General features: G+C 51.1%; 2 protein-coding genes and 2 pseudogenes across 4 annotated transcripts; 1 reads left to right on the top strand and 3 right to left on the bottom strand.

The window, feature by feature from the left end:
- Window positions 1-1378: 1378 nt before the first annotated feature.
- LOC144329452 (destrin-like) lies at window positions 1379-2131 on the bottom strand (annotated as a pseudogene).
- A 77-nt stretch (window positions 2132-2208) lies between these two features.
- LOC100429951 (large ribosomal subunit protein eL13-like) lies at window positions 2209-15060 on the bottom strand (annotated as a pseudogene).
- Window positions 15061-15442: 382 nt separating this feature from the next.
- Window positions 15443-17781, top strand: SPSB2 (splA/ryanodine receptor domain and SOCS box containing 2). Its single transcript, XM_077953439.1, is given in 4 exon segments — window positions 15443-16341; window positions 16344-16502; window positions 17407-17493; window positions 17496-17781. Coding segments are annotated over 4 exon segments (783 nt in total). The 5' UTR covers window positions 15443-15842; the 3' UTR covers window positions 17534-17781.
- Window positions 17782-17897: 116 nt separating this feature from the next.
- On the bottom strand, window positions 17898-21320 carry TPI1 (triosephosphate isomerase 1). 3 transcript variants are annotated; one of them, XM_015150934.3, is made up of 7 exons: window positions 21058-21320; window positions 19743-19866; window positions 19540-19624; window positions 19333-19465; window positions 18947-19032; window positions 18588-18675; window positions 17898-18459 (listed from the first exon to the last, which is right to left on the bottom strand). In XM_015150934.3, the coding sequence occupies exons 1-7, from the start codon at window positions 21281-21283 to the stop codon at window positions 18341-18343; spliced, it is 861 nt and encodes a 286-aa protein (XP_015006420.1). In that variant the 5' UTR covers window positions 21284-21320; the 3' UTR covers window positions 17898-18340. The 3 variants fall into 3 exon arrangements, with proteins under 3 accessions (XP_015006420.1, XP_028685048.1, XP_077809564.1); XM_028829215.2 differs by having other exon boundaries at window positions 20849-21208; XM_077953438.1 differs by having other exon boundaries at window positions 19743-19824; window positions 21124-21208.
- Window positions 21321-21408: the final 88 nt, after the last annotated feature.

Raw genomic sequence — 21408 nt, 5'->3', positions numbered from 1 at the left:
CATGTGGAAAGAACGTGTTCAGGATTTTAAGGGTTTCTTTCTTTCTTTTTTTTGTTTTGTTTTTTGAGACAGAGTCTTGCTCTGTCACCCAGACTGGAGTGCAGTGGTATGATCTCAGCTCACTGCAACCTCCGCCTCCCAGGTTCAAGCAATTCTGCCTCAGCTTCCCAAGTAGCTGGGATTACAGGTGTGTGCCACCTTGCCTGGCTAATTTTTGTATTATTAGTAGAGACAGGGTTTCACCATGTCTGCCAGGCTGGTCTTGAACTCCTGACCTCAACTGATCCACCCATCTCTCGGCCTCCCAAAGTGCTGGGATTACAGGCGTGAACCACCACGCCCAGCCAAGGGTTTCTATTGACAAATAAGTGAAACTCATTGTGCAAGTTGCCTAGCAAGTGGATCATGATGGCTTTGTTTACACATCATTGAGGAAGAAAGTAAATAACTTCTTGGCCTGGCCAGGTATGGTGGCTCATGCCAGTAATCCCAGCACTCTGAGGGGCTGAAACCAAGGATCCCTTGATCATAGCTCAAGGTGACAGTGAGCTATTTCGCCACTGCACTCCAGCCTGTCTGACAGAGTAAGACCCGGTATCTAAAAAATAAGGAAATAATCATAAAAATAAAGAAGTTTTTGAGAGCCACGGAGAAACACTAATAAAAAATCTTAAGGCACTGATAAAATCACCCTAAGAAAAAAAGGAAAAGACCAATCTAAAGCTTCATAAATTTACTGAAGTTTTTCATGCTGCAAAATCTGAATGGTTTTTTTTTGGGGAGGGGGTTGTTTTTGTTTTTGTTTTTGTTTGCATTACTGCTGATATATTACAAGTCCTCAACAGGACTTTATTTATTTATGCATTTATTTTGGAGACGGAGTCGTGCTCTGTTGCCCAGGCTGGAGTGCAGTGGCACAATCTTGGCTCACTGCAACCTCTGCCTCCCAGGGTCAAGCAATTCTCCTGCCTCAGCCTCCCTTGTAGCCAGGACTACAGGCACATGCTGCCATGCCTGGCTAATTTTTTGTACCTTTAAAATAGAGATAGGGTTTCACCGTGATGCCCAGGCTGGTTTGGAACTCCTGAGCTCAGGCAATCCACCCACCTCCACCTCCCAAAGTGCTAGAATTACAGGCGTGAGCCACCGCACCCGGCTATTTTTTTTCTTTTCTTTTCTTTTCTTCTTTTTTTAACTTTAGGCTTTAGATTTATTTAGGGCTGTTTGCATATGCTTATAGAATATTTAATTTACTCTAAAAGATGACAAGACAGCTCCCCCTCAGTGAGACCCCAGCCTAAATGTATTTGCTTTATTTATATAGCAAGAGGATAACATTAAACATGGAAGCTTTCAATTTGTGGCACTGAATGATGATCTACACAGGGCATCCTTCAAAGGCTACAATTAAGGATCCACCGGCCAGATATGGTGGCTCACGCCTGTAATCCCAGCACTTTGGGAGGCCAAGGAGGGCAAATCACAAGGTCAGGAGTTCGAGACCAGCCTGATAAACAAGATGAAACCCTGTCTCTACTAAGAATACAAAAATTAGCCGGGCATGGTGGCACACACCTATAATCCCAGCTACTCGGGAGGCTGAGGCAGGAGAATCGCTTGAACCCAGGAGGCAGAGGTTGCCGTGAGCCGAGATCCTGTCATTGCACTCCAGCCTGGGCAACAGATCAAGGCTCCGTCAAAAAAAAAAAAGGATCCACCCAACTTTTCAGCAATACAAGCCCGACTGAGATCTTCTGGTCCATTTGCTTGACATTCATGTTTTATGCCTTGAAATTTCTTTTTAATTGCATCCTTGGAGCTTGCATAGATCATTTTACTTTTCAGAGGTGCTAGTTCTGGTGCCCACAAAAAAACATCAATTCTTCTGGATTATTTTGTTTCAAAGCTTGCATCGTACAAAGCATAGGGACAATCTTTTTCAGGAAGCATTCCAACAAAATGCTTGAAAGGCTCAGTTATGGTTACACCAACATCTCCAACCAAGATCTCTTTGCCTTCTACAATGATGCATTTTTTGTCTGCACTGAGACAAAAAAATGACAGTCTTCTTTCTTTTCTTGATTTCTTCTGGTGTTGAGCATTTACAAAGTCTCATGTCATAAAAAATGCGACATACTTCATCAGCAACTTGCACTCCTGAGGCATGTTGTTCACAGTTCTGCTCTTCTGAGCTTCCAGTCTTCACATTCAATTTCTTACCTCACATCTCCAGTTGTATGTCTCAGAGGCATCTGATGCACAACAGTTCATCTTCCGACCACAGGTCATGGTCGCAGGGACGCAGGGGAGGGAGCAAGTCTGGGGAGCATCCTTCTCATGGCTGAGGGACCGAGAGACCCAGCGTGGAGCTGACACAGCAGCTTGAGCCTCCTCCTATTTTTATTTATTTATTTATTGAGATGGAGTCTTGTTGCTCAGGCTGGAGTGCAGTAGCGCAATCTCATCTCATTGCAAGCTCTGCCTCCCGGGTTCATGCCATTCTCCTGCCTCAGCCTCCCGAGCAGCTGGGACTACAGGTGCGTGCCACCACACACGGCTAATTTTTTTTTTTTTTTGTATTTTTTTTTGTAGTTTTAGTAGGGACGGGGTTTCACCGGGTTAGCCAGGATGGTCTCGATCTCCTGACCTTGTGATCCGCCCGCCTCGGCCTCACAAAGTGCTGGGATTACAGGCGTGAGCCACCACACCCGGCTCTCCTATTTTTTTTTTTTTTTTAAACATCCTGTTCTACAGCTTCCTTGGCTCTTTGTGCCTGTATGCCGAAGAGCTGGGCATTTGCATGGGCCATACAGAGACTAACAAGGCCTTGAAGTTTTCCCCCAGTCAGTGATGACTCTGGCTTTCTCCTTCTTGTAGACATTGCCGATGGGCATTTCTGGTCCTGTCAGCTGAGTATCCAGTTTGAGTTCTGCAGCAGAATTGTCTCCCTTCTTGGGGGCCAAGGGCTTCCTGGGGAAGATGATGAGCGAGGAGCAGTACTCCTTCAGCTTCTGCACATTGGCCTGCAGGGCCTCGGGGGATTTGTTCCTCCTTCTTGTGTCTCAGAGATGCCAATGGTCTGGGCCACCTTCTTGTGCATGCCAGCCACCCTTTACTCCTCCAAGCTGAGGCCCCTGCCAGCTGGTGCTTTGTAGTGATGCCTCAGCGTGGGGCACCTTACCACGGGTGAATGGGCCCATATGAGTGGGCCATGCAGCCTGCTTTTGCTGGCTGCCTTGCTTCTGCAGATTTGCCCCGTGGGTTAGCTGCACCACTGCCAGTCCTTGTGAAAGTTGGGCTTCAGGATCATGCCATTCTGGCTGGGTGCCCTGCTTGCCTATGGCCCACGGGTAGCAAAAGAGAGGAGGGGAGCAAGTGAGGGACCACCCACAGCCATGTGCACTCACGTGGCCACTGCCACCGCCCTAGTCCTCCAGCCTGGTCGCACCCACAGAGCCTGGTCTGGCCAGAGGCCTTCTTCGATGATGAAGATGCCCCAGCTTGGGCCGATGTCCCTCCATGGCTCCGTTGGTGACAGTGCTAGGCCTATGGAGGTGGACAGAGCCTGATAGCCCCAGACAGTGCTGGAACTCTGAATGATTTAATTTCTGAATAAAATGTTCCTATGGAAAGAAATCAGAAAATTGCATGTGATTAAATCTATATGTTGTAATCCCTTATTACCCAGCAATTCTGCACATATGTTTGCACCCAAGAAAAATGCATGCCTAGGTCCACCAAAGAACTGTGAAAAAAGTTCTCTGAAAAGGAATTTTGTTATATTAGTTTATTTGTTTTAAAAGACAGGGTCTGGCCGGGCGCGGTGGCTCAAGCCTGTAATCCCAGCACTTTGGGAGGCCGAGGCGGGTGGATCACGAGGTCAGGAGATCGAGACTATCCTGGCTAACATGGTGAAACCCCGTCTCTACTAAAAATACAAAAAAAAAAAAACTAGCCGGGCGTGGTGGCGGGCGCCTGTAGTCTCAGCTACTTGGGAGGCTGAGGCGGGAGAATGGCGTGAACCTGGGAGGCGGAGCTTGCAGTGAGCCGAGATCACGCCACTGCACTCCAGCCTGGGAGACACAGCGAGACTCCGTCTCAAAAAAAAAAAATAAAAAATAAAAAAATAAAAAAATAAAAGACAGGGTCTTACTCTGTTACCCAGTCTGGAGTACAGTGGCACATTTGCAGCCTCTGCAGCCTTGAACTTCTGGGCTCAAGCAATCCTCCCACCTCGGCATTCTGAGTAGCTAGGACTATAGGTGTGCACCATCACACCCAACTAATTAAAATTTTTTTTATTGGCTGGGCCAGGTGGCTCACTCCTGTAATCCCAGTACTTTGGGAGGCCAAGGCAGGCGAATCACCTGAGGTCAGGAGTTCGAGACCAGTCTGACCAACATGGAGAAACCCTGTCTGTACTAAAAATACAAAATTAGCTGGGCATGGTGGTGTATGCCTGTAATCCCAGCTACTCGGGAGGCTGAGGCAGGAGAATCGCTTGAACCAGGGAGGCAGAGGTTGCAGCAAGCCGAGATCGCGCCATTGCACTCCAGCCTGGGCAACAGAAAAAAAAAAAATTATTTGCTAAGGAGGTCTCAATATACTACCTAGGCTAGTCTCCAACTCCTGGCCTCAAGTGATCCTCCCATCTCAGCCTCCCAAAGTACTGGGATCACAGGCTGTGAAGGAATTTGGAGGAAAGAGATTTTATTCCAGTGAACAGTGTGCAAACCAGCAGCGTTCCCCAATTTGCATTTTTTTTTTTTTTTCCAAAAAATACAGCTCTTCTTTGTTTTTCTTCTGCAGGCCTCAGGGTCTTTTGTTAACAGACTTGTACAGTAATGCACATGGCAACTTTATAATAGTGGAAAACTGGAAACAACTTAAATATCCATTAACAGGCCCAGTGCAGTGGCTCACACCTGTAATCCCAGGACTTTGGGAGGCTGAAGTGGGCGGATCACTTGAGGTCAGGAGTTCGAGACCAGCCTGGCCAACATGGTGAAAACGCCATCTCTAATAAAAATACAAAAATCCAGGCGTGGTAGTACACGCCTGAAGTCCCAGCTACTTAGGAGGTTGAAGCACGAGAATCGCTTGAACCTGGGAGGTGGAGGTTACAGTGAGCCAAGATCGCCCTACTGCATTCCAGTCTGGGCGACAGAGCAAGACTGTCAAAAAAAAAAAAAAAAAAATCCATCAACAGTAGAATAGATAAATTGTGGTATATTTAGATGACAGAATACTATATGACAATGAAAATTATGAGCTATTTCATGCAAGACCATGGATGACTTACAGATACAATGTTGGAAAGACACAAAAGAGTACATACTATATGTTTTCTTTTTCTTTCTTTTTTCCTTTCTTTTAGAGACAAGGTCTCCCTCTGTAACCCAGGCTGGAGTGCAGTGGAACTCCTGAGCTCAAGCAGTCTTCACATCTCAGCCTTCCAAATAGCTGTGCCTAGAGGCAAGAGCCACTGCATTTGACATTCTGATTTCATTTATATGAAATTGAAGAACAGGCCGTGCGCGGTGGCTCAAGCCTGTAATCCCAGCACTTTGGGAGGCCGAGCCGGGCGGATCACGAGGTCAGGAGATCGAGACCATCCTGGCTAACACGGTGAAACACTGTCTCTATTAAGAAATACAAAAAAAACTAGCCAGGCGAGGTGGCGGGCGCCTGTAGTCCCAGCTGCTCGGGAGGCTGAGGCCGGAGAATGGCGTAAACCCGGGAGGCGGAGCTTGCAGTGAGCTGAGATCCGGCCACCGCACTCCAGCCTGGGTGACAGAGCGAGACTCCGTCTCAAAAAAAAAAAAAAAAAAAAAAAAAAAAAAAAAAAAAAGACATTGAAGAACAGACAATGCTAATCTATACTGATGGGGGTCTAATAGGAGCTACCCTTGGGGATGTATCATCAGGGAAAGAGCAAGACAGATGCTGAATTCTTTTTTCGTGTTTTTGTTTTTGTTTTTTTAAGACAGCATCCAGCTCTGTCACTCAGCCTGGAGTGCAGTGACATGGTCAGGACTCACTGCAGCCTCAAGCAGTTCTCCGACCTCAGCCCCCCAAAGTAACTGGGACGAGAGGCGTGCACCACCACACCCAGCTAACTTTTTTGAATTTTTAGTAGAGACGAGGTCTCCCTATGTTGCCTAGGCTCATCTCGGAACTCCTGAGCTCAAGTGATCCTCTGCCTTAGCCTCCCAAAGTACTGGGATTACAGGTGTGAGCCACCGCTCCCAACCAGCTGGATTCTTTATCTTGATCTCTTTGGTGGTTGTCACCCAAGTGTATATGAATGGAAAAGTTCACTGGGCAATTTAAGATTAGTGTACTTTATATATGTTACATCTCAATAAAAAAGTAAAAACGGCAGTTGAGGGGGGCACTTTTTTTTTTTTTTTTTGAGATGGAGTCTCGCTCTGTCACCCAGGCTGGAGTGCAGTGGCCTGATCTCGGCTCACTGCAAGCTCCGCCCCCCAGGTTCATGCCATTCTCCTGCCTCAGCCTCCCGAGTAGCTGGGACTATAGGCGTCCGCCACCTCGCCCGGCTAGTTTTTTGTATTTTTTTTAAGTAGAGACGGGGTTTCACCGTGTTAGCCAGGATGGTCTCGATCTCCTGACCTCGTGATCCGCCCGTCTCGGCCTCCCAAAGTGCTGGGATTACAGGCTTGAGCCACCGCGCCCGGCCACATTATTTTTTTAAAGGACTGATCGCAGTGGCTCACGCCTGTAATCCCGATACTTTGCGAGGCCAAGGTGGGTGGATTGCTTGAGCCCAGGAGTTCGAGACCAACCTGGGCAACATGGTGAAACCCTGTCTTTACAAAAACATTCAAAAAAATTATCCAGCTCACTGCAAGCTCCGCCTCCCGGGTTTACGCCATTATCCTGCCTCAGCCTCCCGAGTAGCTGGGACTACAGGCGCCTGCCACCTCGCCCGGCTAGTTTTTTTTTTTTTTTTTTTGTATTTTTTAGTAGAGACGGGGTTTCACCGTGCCACTGCACTCCAGCCTGGGCGACAGAGCCAGACTCCTTCTAAAAAAAAAAAAAAAAAAAATTATCCAGGCATGGTGGCGGGCGCCTGTTGTCCCAGCTACTCCAGAGGCTGAGACGGGAGAATTGCTTGAACCCAGAAGGCAGAGGTTGCAGTGAGCCGAGATTGTGCCACTGCACTCCAGCCTGAGCAACAGAGCCAGACCTTGTCTCAAAAATATATGTAAAATTTTAAAAAGTAAAAACAGCCAGGCATAGTGGCTCATGCCTGTAATCCCAGCCCTTTGGGAGGACGAGGCAGGAGAATTGCTTGAGAACAGGAGTACCTGGGCAACATAGAGAGACCCCCACCCCGTCTCTACAAAAAATTAAATATTAGCCAAGCCTGGTGGCACGTGCCTGTAGTCCTAGCTACTTGGGAGGCTAGGGTGGGAGGATCATCTGAGCCTGGGGTGAGGTTGCAGTAAGTCATGATCGTGCCACTGCACTCCAGCCTGGAGTACAGTGAGACCCTGTCTCGACAGAAGAATAAAATAAGTAAAAAGACATTGTGGCACATGCCTGTAGTCTTAGCTACTTGGGAGGCTGAGGTGGAGTGATTACTTGAACCCAGGAATTTGAGTTTAGCCTGGGCAAAATAGCAAGACCTCATCTATAATTTTTTTTTTTTTTTTTTTTTTTTGAGACGGAGTCTCGCTCTGTCACCCAGGCTGGAGTGCAGTGGCACAATCTTGACTCACTGCAAGCTCCGCCTCCCGGGCTCCCACCATTCTCCTGCCTCAGCCTCCCGAGTAGCTGGGACTACAGGCGCCCGTCACCAGACCTGGCTGATTTTTTGTATTTTTAGTAGAGACGGGGTTTCACCATGTTAGCCAGGATTGTCTCGATTGCCTGACCTCATGATCTGCCCACCTGGGCCTCCCAAAGTGCTGGGATTACAGGCGTGAGCCACCATGCCCGGCCAATTTTTATTTTTTAATTTTTAAGTAAAAATTTTAAATCATTTGTAGCAATATGAAAGTTTTTACCTTTTAGCAACAAATGTTTGACTAGCTCAAGATTCAGTGGCATCAACTGATGAATTGTTTTAAACAACCTTTTTTTTTTTTTGAGACAAAGTCTTGCTCTGTCGCCCAGGCTGGAGTGCAGTGGCGCAATCTCGGCTCACTGCAACCTCCGCCTCCCGGATTCAAGCGGTTCTCCTGCCTCAGCTTCCTGAGAAGCTGGGACTACAGGCACGCACCACTAGGCCTGGCTAATTTATTTGTTTTTTTTTTTAGTAGAGATGGGGTTTCACCATGTTGGCCAGGCTGGCCTCGAACTCCTTATCTCAGATGATCTGCCTGCCTCAGCCTCCCAAACTGCTGGTATTCCAGGCGTGAGCCACTGTGCCCGGCCAACAATTATGTTTTAAACAACCAGCGGCAGCAGCAGCACAGGAGTGATTAAATTCTCAAGCTGAGCTAGAGCTAGTCATGGAGCAGTCACCGCTCTCTGTCCCCAGGCCTTGGTTATCACACAGGTACTTCACTAATATTCACCATAGGCTGCCATCCACAGTCATGAAGTCATTTATTTTTTGAGACAGGGTCTCGCTCTGTCACCCAGGCTGGAGTGCAGTGGCATGATCTTGGCTCACCGTAACCTCCACTTCCTGGACTCAAGGGATTCTCATGCCTCAGCCTCTTGACTAGCTGAGATGGCAGGCGCCAGCCACCAAAGCCTGGCTAAGTTTTTGTATTTTCTGTATAGGCGGGGTTTTATCATGCTGCCCAGGCTGGTCTTCAACCTCTGATCTCAAATCAGTCGGCCCACCTTGGCCTCCCAAAGTGCTGGGATTACAGGTGTGAGCCACTGTGCCTGGTCTTACAGTCATGATGTTATTACTGATGTCACATACTGGCAAGTATATCCAGGTGGATGACAAGTTTCAGGTTCATATCTTTATTTTAGTATGCTTTCTTCTTCTTTTTATTATTATTTTATTTTCATAGGTTATTGGGGAACAGGTGGTGTTTGGTTACATGAGTCAGTTATTTAGTGGTGATTTGTGAGATTTGGGTGCACCCATCACCCAAGCAGTATACACTGAACCCTATTTATAGTCTTTTATACCTCCACCTCTTCCCACCCTTTCCCCCGAGTCCCCAAAGTCTATTGTGTCATTCTTATGCCTCTGTATTCTCATGGCTTAGCTCCCACTTATGAGAACATATGATATTTGGTTTTCCATTCCTGAGTTACTTCTTAGTATGCTTCCTTCTTCCTCTTCAAAACATTATAAAATATTATTGTGTACATCATTATATATATATACTGCCACATAGTGATTTTTACACAAATATATGCTGTACCTAATAGATGCAGTAACTAAGGGATTTTCTTTTTCTTTCTTTTTTTTTTTTTTTTTTTGAGATGGAGTTTCGCTTTTGTTTCTCCAGGCTGGAGTGCACTGGTGCAATCTCAGCTCCACTGCAACCTCCACCTCCCAGGTTCAAGCGATTCTCCTCCTCAGCCTCCTGAGTAGCTGGGATTACAGGCGTGTGCCACCACACCCAGCTAATTTTTGTATTTTTAGTAGAGATGGGGTTTCTCAGTCTGGTCTCAAACTCCCGACCTCAGGTGATCCGCCTGCCTCGGCCTTTCTTTTTTCTTTTTTTCCCTAGTTCTCGTGGTCCTCAATTATTTTATTTTATTTTATTTTATTTTATTTTATTTTATTTTACTTTTTTGAGACAGAGTCTTGCTCTGTCGCCAGGCTGGAGTGTAGTGGCGGGATCTCAGCTCACTGCAACCTCCTACTCGTGGGTTCTCCTGCCTCAGTCTCCTGAGTAGCTGGGATTACAGGCACACGCCACCATGCCCAGCTAATTTTTGTATTTTTAGTAGAGATGGGGTTTCACCATGTTGGCCAGGATGGTCTCGATCTCCTGACCTCGTGATCTGCCCGCCTTAGCCTCCCAAAGTGCTGAGATTATAGGCGTGAGCCACCACGCCCGGCCTATTTTATTTTATTTTTGTTTTGTTTTTTGAGATGGAGTATCAATATCACTCTGTCGCCCAGGTTGGAGTGCAGTGGTGCCATTTTGGCTCACTACAACCTCTGTCTCCTGGGTTCAAACAGTTCTGCTGAGGGATTACAGGTGCAAGCCATCATGCCTGGCTAATTTTTTTCGTATATTTAGTAGAGACAAGATTTCACCATGTTGGCCAGGCTGGTCTTGAACTACTGACTTTGGCCTCCCAAAGTGCTGGGATTACAGGCATGAGCCACCGCGTCCAGCCTATTTTATCATTATTATTATTATTATTATTATTATTTGGTAGAGATGGGTCTCACTGTGTTGTCCAGGCTGGTCTCAAACTCCTGGGCTCAAGCTCCTGCTTCAGCCTCTGAAAGTGGTGGGATTACAGGAATGAGCCACTGTACTCAGCCTACTAAGGTATTTTCAAGGGTAACTTTAACTATGTGATATAATTGTAATTTACTTCTCCTCATTTTCTATTCCTTTAAAATGTAAAGCTTGTGACAGTCCAGCCCCTTCAGCCTGGAGTCCCACCTCCCAGTCCCCACATGTGCTGTCTCTCACCAAGGTTGCCAGTGACCTCTGACCAAAACAATCTTGTAAGTAATCAAAACTGAATTTTCTACCTTATTCTGTTCTCCTTGACCCTTCTTTTACTCTGCACTCTCTTTCTTTGTCCCCTCGCCCATATTTCACTCACTCATTCTCATAGTTCAACTCCTGACTAAAGGCTGACACACCTCCCAAATCCCTGTCTCCAGCCCAGGCCTCTCATTCTGCCTCCAGACCTGCCATTTTTTTGTGTGTTCTGGATGGTTTCATTTGCGTGTGGCTCAGACATCTCAAAAACATATCCTAAACTGAACTCACCATCTCCCTCTCTCACCCTCCTGCCCCTGCCCTCAATTACTCCTCTTTCTGTCATCTTCATCTGGATTGGTGGCAACACCTTCCAATCAATTTTTCCAGGCTAGAAACTTCCCTTTCTTTCTCTCTCTCTTTTTTTTTTGAGGTGGAGTCTCGCTCTGTTGCCCCAGTTGAAGTGCAGTAGTGCCATCTCGGCTCACTGCAGCCTCCACCTCCCTGGTTCAAGCAATTCTCCTGCTTCACCCTCCAAAGTAGCTGGGATTACAGGTGACCACCACCACACACAGCTAATTTTTGTATTTTTAGTAGAGACAAGGTTTCACCATGTTGGCCAGGCTGGTCTTGAACTCCCAACCTCAGATGATCTGCCTGCCCCGGCCTCCCAAAGTGCTGGGATTACAGGTGTGAGCCACTATGTCCAGTCTCAACTTCACATCTAATCAGTCACCAAATCTTGCCATTTTATCAGTGTTTCTTGAATTATTTTCATCCTTATTTCTACTGTCCTATTTCAGGCTCTTGACACTTGTCACCTGGTCTGCTGGAAGTGGTGTCTTTGCTTCCAGTCCTATTTTTTTCTTTTTTTTTTTTAATTTTTTAGATAGAGTTTCACTCTTGTTGCCCAGGCTGGAGTGCAATGGCACGATCTCAGCTCACTGCAACCTACGCCTCCCAGGTTCAAGCAATTCTCCTGCCTCAGCCTCCTGAGTAGCTGGGATTACAGGCATGTTCCACCACGTCTGGCTAATTTTGTATTTTTAGTAGAGATCGGGTTTCTCCATGTTGGCCAGGCTGGTCTTGAACTCCCAACCTCAGGTGATTCGCCCGTCTTGGCCTCCCAAAATGCTGGGATTACAGGCGTGAGCCACCGTGCCCGGCCAGCTTCCAGTCCTGTTTCCTTTGAAGCCTCCTCTACACTGCTGCCAGGGTGGTTTTTCTAAAATGCAGATCTGGCCAGGCACAGTGGCTCACGCCTGTAATCCCAGTACTTTGGGACGCTGAGGCAGGAGGATCACTTGACCCAGGAGTTCGAGACCAGCCTGGGCAACACAATGAGACTCTGTCTCTATTTTAAAAATTAAAAAATAATAATTTATAATTTTTTTTTTTTTTTTTGAGACGGAGTCTCGCTCTGTCCCCCAGGCTGGAGTGCAGTGGCCGGATCTCAGCTCACTGCAAGCTCCACCTCCCGGGTTCACGCCATTCTCCTGCCTCAGCCTCCCGAGTAGCTGGGACTACAGGCGCCCGCCACCGCTCCCGGCTAATTTTTGTATTTTTTTAGTAGAGACGGGGTTTCACGTGTTAGCCAGGATGGTCTCGATCTCCTGACCTCATGATCCACCCACCTCGGCCTCCCAAAGTGCTGGGATTACAGGCTTGAGCCACCGCGCCCGGCCTTTTTTTTTTTTTTTTTTTAGACGGAGTCTTGCTCTGTTGCCCAGGCTGGAGTGCAGTGGCGCGATCTCGGTTCACTGCAAGCTCCGCCCCCCGGGTTCACGCCACTCTCCTGCCTCAGCCTACTGTGTAGCTGGGACTACAGGCGCCCGCCACCATGCCCGGCTAATTTTTTGTATTTTTAGTAGAGATGGGGTTTCACCATGTTAGCCAGGATGGTCTCGATCTCCTGACCTCGTGATCCACCCACCTCGGCCTCCCAAAGTGCTGGGATTACAGGTTTGAGCCACCACGCCCGGCCAATAATTTATAAATTTAAAAAATAAAAATAAATTAGCTCGGCATGGTATTTATGCACCTGTCGTCCCAGCTACGCAGGAGGCTGAAGTGGGAGGATCACCGGCGCTCAGGAGGTTGTGGCTGCCATGAGTTGTGATCATGCTACTCCACTCCAGCCTGGGTGACAAAGTGAGATCCTGGCTCAAAATATATAAATAAATCAAATGCCTATCTGACCACGTTCCTCTCCTGCTTCTATCCTACGGTGGCTCCCCATCACTGGCCTGTCCTATGAGAAAACATTTACATTCCTTAATTCAGCCTAGAAGGCCTCTGTGACTTGCTGTCTACTTCTCTGGCCCTTCTCTTGCTTCCTTCCTGGCTGTAGAAACCTTGAAGATACTTCCCCAAACCCACCTGCTGATTCTTGCTTTTTTCATGCGGACTCCTCTGTCTGGAATGTCTTCTACATGCTGCAACCCTAACCCAACCTCCATACTGCAGAGAAGTGGCTGGTCTCAGGCCAATGCCTAGTCATCCTTTTAGATTCAGCCCAGGCCAGGCGCGGTGGCTCACGCCTGTAATCCCAGCACTTTGGGAGGCTGAGGCGGGCAGATCACGAGGTCAGGAGTTCGAGACCAGCCTGGCCAACATAGTGAAACCCCATCTCTACTAAAAATACAAAAATTAGCCGGGCATGGTGGCATGCACCTGTAGTCCCAGCTACTTGGGAGGCTGAGGCAGGAGAATCACTTGAACCCAGGAGGCGGAGGTGAGCCGAGATCATGCCACTGAACTCCAGCCTGGGCATCAGAGCAAGACTCCATCTCAAAAAAAAAAAAAAAAAAAAAAAGATTCAGCCCTGTGTGAAGGTGTGAACCCCTTCTAGGACATGAAAAGATTCAGCCCAGGTGTGATCCTCTTCTAGAACATGTTCCTTTCCTAACTGCTTGAACCCCAGATAGAAGTCCTATTCTTTTTACTTCTATAGTACTTTCTTTATATCTCCATAATTTTATTTACTATTAATACATGATACATTGTTTTATAAAAGTCTTTGTAACCTCCTTAAGGATTCACTGCTTAATCTCCAGTGCTTAGCACAAATCATTAAATGCGAACCAGAAACTGTTCCAAATGTGTTACATCTATAACCTCATTGGATCCTCACTACCAACCCCATGCAATAGATACTAATGTGATCTCTGTCTTACAGAGGAAGAAACAGGCACAGGGAGGTTCAGTAATTTGTCCAAGATCATACACACAGTGGCCTTCAGGTATTCATGAATGGGGAGTCTGGTTCCACAGTTACCATGTTTGCCATTATATTATATTGCCTCCTTATTAGTGTCCACACTCTGTAAGCATATTGACATCTACGCTTGTTGAGTGCATACCATGTACCCAGCTCTGTGCTACATGTTTTACCTGAATTATTTCAACTGCATAACAACCCTGTGAGGTAACTACCATCATTGCTCCCATTTTACATAACAGAAAACTATAGAAATCTGGGGCTGGGCATAGTGGCTCATGCCTGAAATCTCAGCACTTTGGGAGACCCTGTCTCTAAAAAAATTTTTTTTTGGCTGGAAGTGGTGGCTCACCCCTTTAATCTCAGCACTTTGGGAGGCCGAGGCAGGCAGATCACAAAGTCAGGAGTTCGAGACCAGCCTGGCCAACATGGCAAAACCCTGTCTCTACTAAAAATACAAAAAATAGCCAGGCATAGTGGTGGGTGCCTGTAATCCCAGATACTCAGGAGGCTGAGGCAGGAGAATCGCTTGAACTTGGGAGACGGAGGTTGCAGTGAGCCGAGATCGTGCCACTGCCCTCCAGCCTGGGCAATAAGAGCAAGACTCCATCTCAAAAAAATAAAAATAATTTTTAAAAAATTAGCTGGGCATGGGAGCACATGCTTGTAGTCCCAACTACTTGGGAGGCTGGGGTAGGAGGATCACTTGAGCCCAGGAGGTCAAGGCTGCAGTGGGCTGTGATGGCGCCACTGCACTCCAGCCTGGGTGACAGCAAGACCCTGTCTCAAAAAAAAAAAAAAAAAAAAAAAAAGGAGAAATCTGGCAACTTCCCCGAGATCACACAGTTAACTAGTGGCATAGCTTCACTCAAACTCCAAGTCTCAGCCAGGACACTCTACCAAATGAGATCAACGGCTCAGTAATGGATTGGCATCCAGTATGAAGACTGGACCAGCAGGGAAAACTATGATGCGTACAGCCCAGAGCCTGAAGCAGATTTCACAGCCTCAGAGGTGGCACAGGCTGACTCAAAACCCGGGGCAGAAAGGGACCAACCCAGAAACAGTGACCCAGAATCACAGGGAAATAGAAATGGGAGTCAGCACAATGAAGCCCCTCCTTCACCCCATGCTCCTTATCCTCAAGGTCGCAGGAGTTAGTTGCTCAGGCGGTTCAAAGGTCTTGACGGTGAACACCATCCCCAGGGATTCCCAAGGCGGTGATGCCATCAAAGCGTTAATTCTGAGCTGGGCCTGACCGGGTGCGGACTCTGCCGCAGGGAGAGAAGGGTTAATCGCCCCGGGCCTTCGCCGTGGGGGCGGGGCTTCGGGGAGGGTCACAGCCCGGTGCGGAGACCCGAGGTTAACCGCCCGGGGTGGGGTCCAGGGGGCGGGGCATGCTCCCCGCGGCTGCGGCGGGTAGACAGGTAACTGCCCCCGAAGGGGCGAGGCCATACAGGGGCGCGGCCTCGGGCTGCACAACCCGGGGCGGCGATGAGAGGGTTAACGCCCCGGAGGGCCCTGGCGGGGCGGGGCCGCGGGGTGAGCACCGCCCGAGGGAGGTGCTGGGGGCGGAAGCGGCACGCGGTGTGCGCCCTGCGCGCCTCGGCTTCTTTCCGCCCGGCTCTTCCAGAGGCCCGGCGACTTCCTGGGCTGGGAATCCAACCGAGGTTCGGGGGCAGCGGCTAGGGCTCGGGGCGAGTAAGGCGGATGGTCCCTGCTGAGGCCCAAAGGGGGCGAACTCGCGAGAGTCTCGGGCGACCTGGGTCAGATGGGGCGAGGGCAGATGAGGGGTCCGGGAGCTTTCGGGCAGCGAGGGGGGAGGAGCGGGCCAGTTGGCAAACTTGGGTGAAAGGATGGGGTGCCTGGGTGACGACCCCCCGCCAGGATTCTGCTCCTCCACCCCTTTTCTCCCAACTCGCTTCCAGGCCAATCTCAAACTGGAGCTCAACTTTTAGAAGAGAGACGCCCCAGCAAGCCTCTTTCGGGGAGCCCTATAGCTCCTCACCTCCATGGGCGAGACAGCCCTGGCGGGGGACAGCAGCAGCACCCCCACCCCACAGGCCCTGTACCCTGACGTCTCCTGTCCCGAGGGCTTGGAAGAGCTGCTGTCTGCACACCCTCCTGAACGGGGGGCCCAACGACGCCACGGTTGGAACCCCATAGACTGTTCAGAGAACATCGAAGTCAAGGAAGGAGGGTTGTACTTTGAGCGGAGGCCCATGTCCCAGAGCACTGATGGTGTCCGGGGTAAGAGGGGCTATTCAAGAGGCCTGCACGCCTGGGAGATCAGCTGGCCCCTAGAGCAGAGGGGCCCGTATGCCGTGGTGGGCGTGGCCACGGCCCGCGCCCCGCTGCCGACTAAGCACTACGCGGCGCTGCTGGGCAGCAACAGCGAGTCGTGGGGCTGGGACATCGGGCGGGGGAAGCTGTACCATCAGACCAAGGGGCCCGGAGCGCCCCAGTATCCAGCGGGAACTTAGGGTGAGCAGCCGGAGGTGCCAGAGAGACTGCTGTTCTGGACATGGAGGAGGGAACTCTGGGCTACGCTATTGGGAGCACCTACCTGGGGACAGCCTTCTGCGGACTGAAGGGCAGGACCCTCTATCCGGCAGTAAGCGCTGTCTGGGGCCAGTGCCAGGTCCGCATCCGCTACCTGGGCGAAAGGAGAGGTGAGGCCTGGGGCAGATGTGGGGAGAACTTTCTGTCCCTGGTGGCAGCGGTCTGGGATGGAAACTCTTCTGACAAGAGCAGAGGGGATGCACCTTCATCCAGCCTGCCTCTCGCCTGTTCAGTGCTGGGAAAGGCTAGGGGTCTTTACGGCTGTTATTTAATCCAGCAGCAATAGAGGTGAAACAGGCTTGAGAAAGCAACTTTCTCAAGTTTTCTTGGCCAGTAAATGGTGAACCTTCAGAATGGAGGGAGGCACTCCAGGGATGAGAGAATTCAGGAGATATCAACCCCTGAGCAAGAGGCGCAAAGGGTTAGGTACTGGGTTTGATGTACAGGTCCAAAAGGAGGAGGACAGGCAGAGCCAGGTACCCGGGGTGTGTACCGGATTCTCTGGGCTCTGACCTGTCTCTGTGCCACATACCCACTTCCTTCCTCAGCATGGAGACACTGGGGCCCTGGGCACCAGGGAGGAGAGCAGTGGAGGAGGCAGGGCCTTAGGGAGGGGCAGCAGGGGAGGAGCCTTCCTAGGAACTGACTGGGGCCAGGGCTTGGAGCTGCTCTCTGCAGTTGTGTGAGCTGTAGAGTGGACGGCCATCCTTCCTCACCTCAGCCCCAGCTCCCAAGCCTCTGGAGTCAAAGCCTGGGCCAGCTCCACCACGGTCAGAGCCACCTTGGCCTGTCACTTAGAGGGCCTTAGCCAGCGCTTCATCCCAGCTCTGACTAGGGATGTGTGAAATCTTAAGTGGGAGGCAGAACTTCAGGGCATCTCAGATTCCCCTTTCAGCCAAGGTGGGCACACTCAAAGCAGGAAAGCAGAAAGGCATCTGGGCAGGACCCTGTAGTTTGAGGACGTCTGACTGGTGGCTGCACCCATACTCACATTCCCCTCCTTCTCTCTCCCAGCGGAGCCACACTGTCTTCTGCACCTGAGCCACCTGTGTGTGCGCCACACCCTGGGGGATACCCGGCTCGGCCAGGTATCTGCCCTGCCATTCCCCCTGCCATGAAGCGCTGCCTGCTCTACCAGTGAGCCCTGTGATACCACAGACTGTGCTGAGGCCTTGCCACCACCCCTCCCCTTGGGAAGGTGGGGAGGCACTGCTGGCCTAGACCAGCTATTGAAAGCTGGTGAGGCTGGGCCCCTACCCCAACCCAAGCTCTGAGGAAATCAACAGCCCCAGAGCCACTCAGAGGAAGAGAGGGAGCCGGCATTCAAGGCTATGACAGTTTGCTACGCAAAACGTTTTTTTCTAGTAAAAACAGTAAGAGGTACTATTATAGAAACCTGTTCTTGGGTTTGTTTTTTTTTTTTTTGCACAAAGGATCATTTATATAGCTGCCTCAAAAAGGAAGATTATCTGGGCAAGTCCAGTGAAGGCAGACAGACCACAAGACCTAGTGCCAGGTGTTTATTCCCTCACATGTGGGTGGTTCACGTACACAGCACACAGGCATGGGCACCATGGGAGAGGGCGGCACTCCTGCCTTCGGAGGGGAGGATCTCGGCCTCACTGTGTAAGAAGGGAGAGGATGGCTTCTCTCCTGCCCTCACTAGGGCCTAGGGAACCCAGGAGCAAATCCCACCCCTTCCACCTCTCAGCCGAGGAGAAGCCACCTTGGTGACATTTAGTTCCAACCATTATAGTAAGTGGAGAAGGGATTGGGCTGGTCCCAACCATTACAGGCTGAAGATAGTAAAGGAAGGTACAATTTGGATGAGGCCACAGGAAGGAGCAGGCGACACCATCAGAAGCATGTGCGGGGGAGGGGCAGTGACTGGGCTTCTGGGCTGCTTAGTCCCTGGCTTGGCAGGAAGGGTAGGGAAGGTGGATGGGGCTCATTGTTTGGCATTGATGATGTCCACGAATTCGGGCTTGAGGGAAGCACCACCCACAAGGAAGCCATCCACGTCAGGCTGGCTGGCCAGCTCCTTGCAGGTTGCCCCAGTCACAGAGCCTGGGAAGGGAGCAGAACAAGGGCTTGGTCAAGAACGAGATGAGTATACCCCATCCCCACCTCCATGTCCGAGGGCTCAGTCTAGTCCTCAGCCCACTCCCACTCAGCCGGGAACCAAAGCCACTCACCTCCATAAATGATACGGGTGCTCTGAGCCACTGCTTCAGAGACGTTGGACTTAAGCCATCCTCGGAGCTTCTCATGTACTTCCTGGGCCTAGAACAAGAAGCTGGACTAAGGAAGACCGTTTCTGTCTAAGAGGAAGAATCACTGGCACCAGTGGACACTTAGTGTGGTTTCTGGCTGAGTCAGAGTACCAGGGCTCCGATCCATGCCAGGCCCTGGACTGGATGCCCTTGGACAAGTCACTGTCTCTGGGCCCAAGGTCTCCGTCTCTTTGAAATAAGGGGTTGCCCAAGATGGTCTGTGTCTGTCCAAACCTACTGAGGCAGGCTGGGATGAGGGCAGGGCTCCTGGGCTCGGTTACCTGTTGGGGCGTTGCAGTCTTGCCAGTACCAATGGCCCACACAGGCTCATAGGCCAGGACAACCTTGCTCCAGTCTTTCACATTATCTGCAGGGCACAGATCACAGATGGAGGGAAGGGTGAACAAGAAAGAACTCTCCAGCAAGGGTCTCCAGGAGTATGAAGGACGGTGGCCTACTGCCCCCTGGTGGACACTGGGGGATTTCCAGGTGGCATCTACCTTGGGGGCTGGAGAAGTGATAGGCCCCAAGCAAGGATTCTCACTCCCCCTCCCCCTTTTCCTTTTCTGGATCAGCATGGGGACCGAGACAGGCTCCAGGGCCTGACCCTACCCTCTGAGTCTCTGTGGCCCTGGATAGGCTCAAAGGTCCCTTTTTCCAGAGATACCTGCGATGACCTTTGTCTGCTCGAAAACAACCTTCTCAGTGATGCCAGCTTCCCTTTCATCTAGCTTCTCCCCAATACAGGCGATTACTCCGAGTCCCTCAGCCAGAGCATGGGCCACTTTCTGCCCAATCAGCTGTTGAGAAACAGACTTGGTGAGACATCCTTCTTGGAAAAAGACATCCCTTATCTTCTCTCTTGGCTACTAACCTCATCTGACTCCCCAAAGACATGTCTTCTCTCTGAGTGCCCCAGGACCACCCACGTGGCTCCGCAGTCTTTGATCATGCCAGGGCTAAAGGAAGAGATGAAGCCAAGGTTCAGCAGGGAGCCCATCCTGTGGCTTTCCCCTCAAAGCCACAGGGGAAGTGTGAGGGAAGGGTCCCACACACCCCTCTCCACCTCGATCTCACCTGATCTCCCCAGTAAAGGCCCCATTAGTCACTTTGTAGCAGTTCTGTGCAGCCACAGCAATCTTGGGATCTAGCTTCTGCCGGGCGAAGTCGATATAGGCAGTGGGGGGAGCACAAACCACTTCTGAGGGCAAGATGGTACCACAGGGGGATGAGACTAAAGAAAGCCTTCATTCTCCACAATTCCTAACCGGAGCCCTGGAGCCCCAAAGCCCTCACCCTCTTCTTCTTGGTTCTGCTCTCCTCCCCTTTTCACCCCAGCAAGATGACCTCTGTCCACTTTCCAGCCGAGGCTGGGTCTGCACTCAACTCGAAGGGCCTTCCAGATACCCCTGAGAGGCCACGGCCCTCGCCTTGCCCTCTGCTCTTTTAACAGCTGTGGCTCCAATTTCCTCGAGCTATTCTGGGCATAGGCACCTCACAGACTCAGCATTCTGTAGGGGCCAACTCTGCTTCCTTTCTAAAATAGCCCATCCTCATCTCCCCTTTGCAAGGCAAGGATCTGTAGCAAAAGGAGAGGGGCCAACTCCTGGGGTTTGTATTGGGGCCTCTGGGGAATGAACGAGAAGGGGATGCCTCTTTGGATCAGGCCCGTGACTCTCCGATTTCGGTGGAGGGAGGAAGGAGGATGGAGGAGAGCATCCTTTGCCCGTGGGTGGTAGAGCTAACTGACTCAGAGGCCTTGCGCTTTGCCGTTTCCAGGTTGGGGAAGGCGGTAGGATGGCTCCTCACTCCCAAATCGTTCAGGCTATTTGGCACCGGCTCGGTCCCTTCAGTGGAAGGCGGGAGTCGCACAGGTTGCCCAAGGGAAGGGGTCAGATCTGGAGGCTCAGGGACCCCGAGCAGCTTGGCGCGGGGACCCGGCCGCTAGCAAGGAAGGGGAGGAGTCTGGGGCTACGTGCTGCGGCGCACGGCGCGGGAGGCCAAGGGGCAGGTAGCGGGAAGCCCACGCGGCCCAGCCTCCTCCCCCACCCCGGGGTCTGCGGTCAGCCTCCCCTGGTCTCCTGCAGAGCCTCGGGTTCCGCTCCTAACCTGTCGCCTGGCGGACACAGCCCCAGTGCGCGCCCCGGGGCCACCTTCCTCCAGAAGACCCAAAACGTCCTTACCTGCCCCACGGTCGAAGGGGCATCATGTGCTCCGCCCTGCCCCCTCGACGCACCGACGGGGCTGCAGCTGCGAGGCCCCTGCCCGGACCCCAGCGGCCCTCGTCCCACAGCCCTGCATCATCAGGTCCGTGCGCACACCGGCCTCGAGGCCTCGGGAGAGGACGCTGCCACTCCCGCCCCGGCCCGGCCCCTCCTCGGCGAGGGCTTACCGGTGTCTGCGGGCACCTTGGCCGCGTTCAGAGTGCCGATGAGCTCCCCCAGATTCTGCTTCCGCCCGTTCATCTTCCAGTTCCCCCCAACGAAGAACTTCCTGGAAGGCGCCATGGCGATGGAGCCGAGACGCTGAAGGTCAGTGTCTGCGCGCAGCCGCGGCCACTGCCCGCTTATATAGAGCGCCGCGAAGTGGAACTCCGCCTCCTCGCCGTCCTCCGCCATGGCCCGCCCGGTCCCCCGGAGCCCTGCCCCCCGCCCGCCCTCCTGCAGCCGCCTCGGCCGCCGCCCCGTGTTGCACTGTTCCGACGTTCCCCCTTCTTGTGGCAACGTTCTAGGCGCGTCGGGGG

The sequence above is a fragment of the Macaca mulatta genome, chromosome 11, assembly GCF_049350105.2.
Source record: "Macaca mulatta isolate MMU2019108-1 chromosome 11, T2T-MMU8v2.0, whole genome shotgun sequence".
In the NCBI taxonomy this organism is placed as follows: Eukaryota; Metazoa; Chordata; class Mammalia; order Primates; family Cercopithecidae; genus Macaca; species Macaca mulatta.
This window is presented reverse-complemented; position numbering and strand designations above follow the sequence as displayed.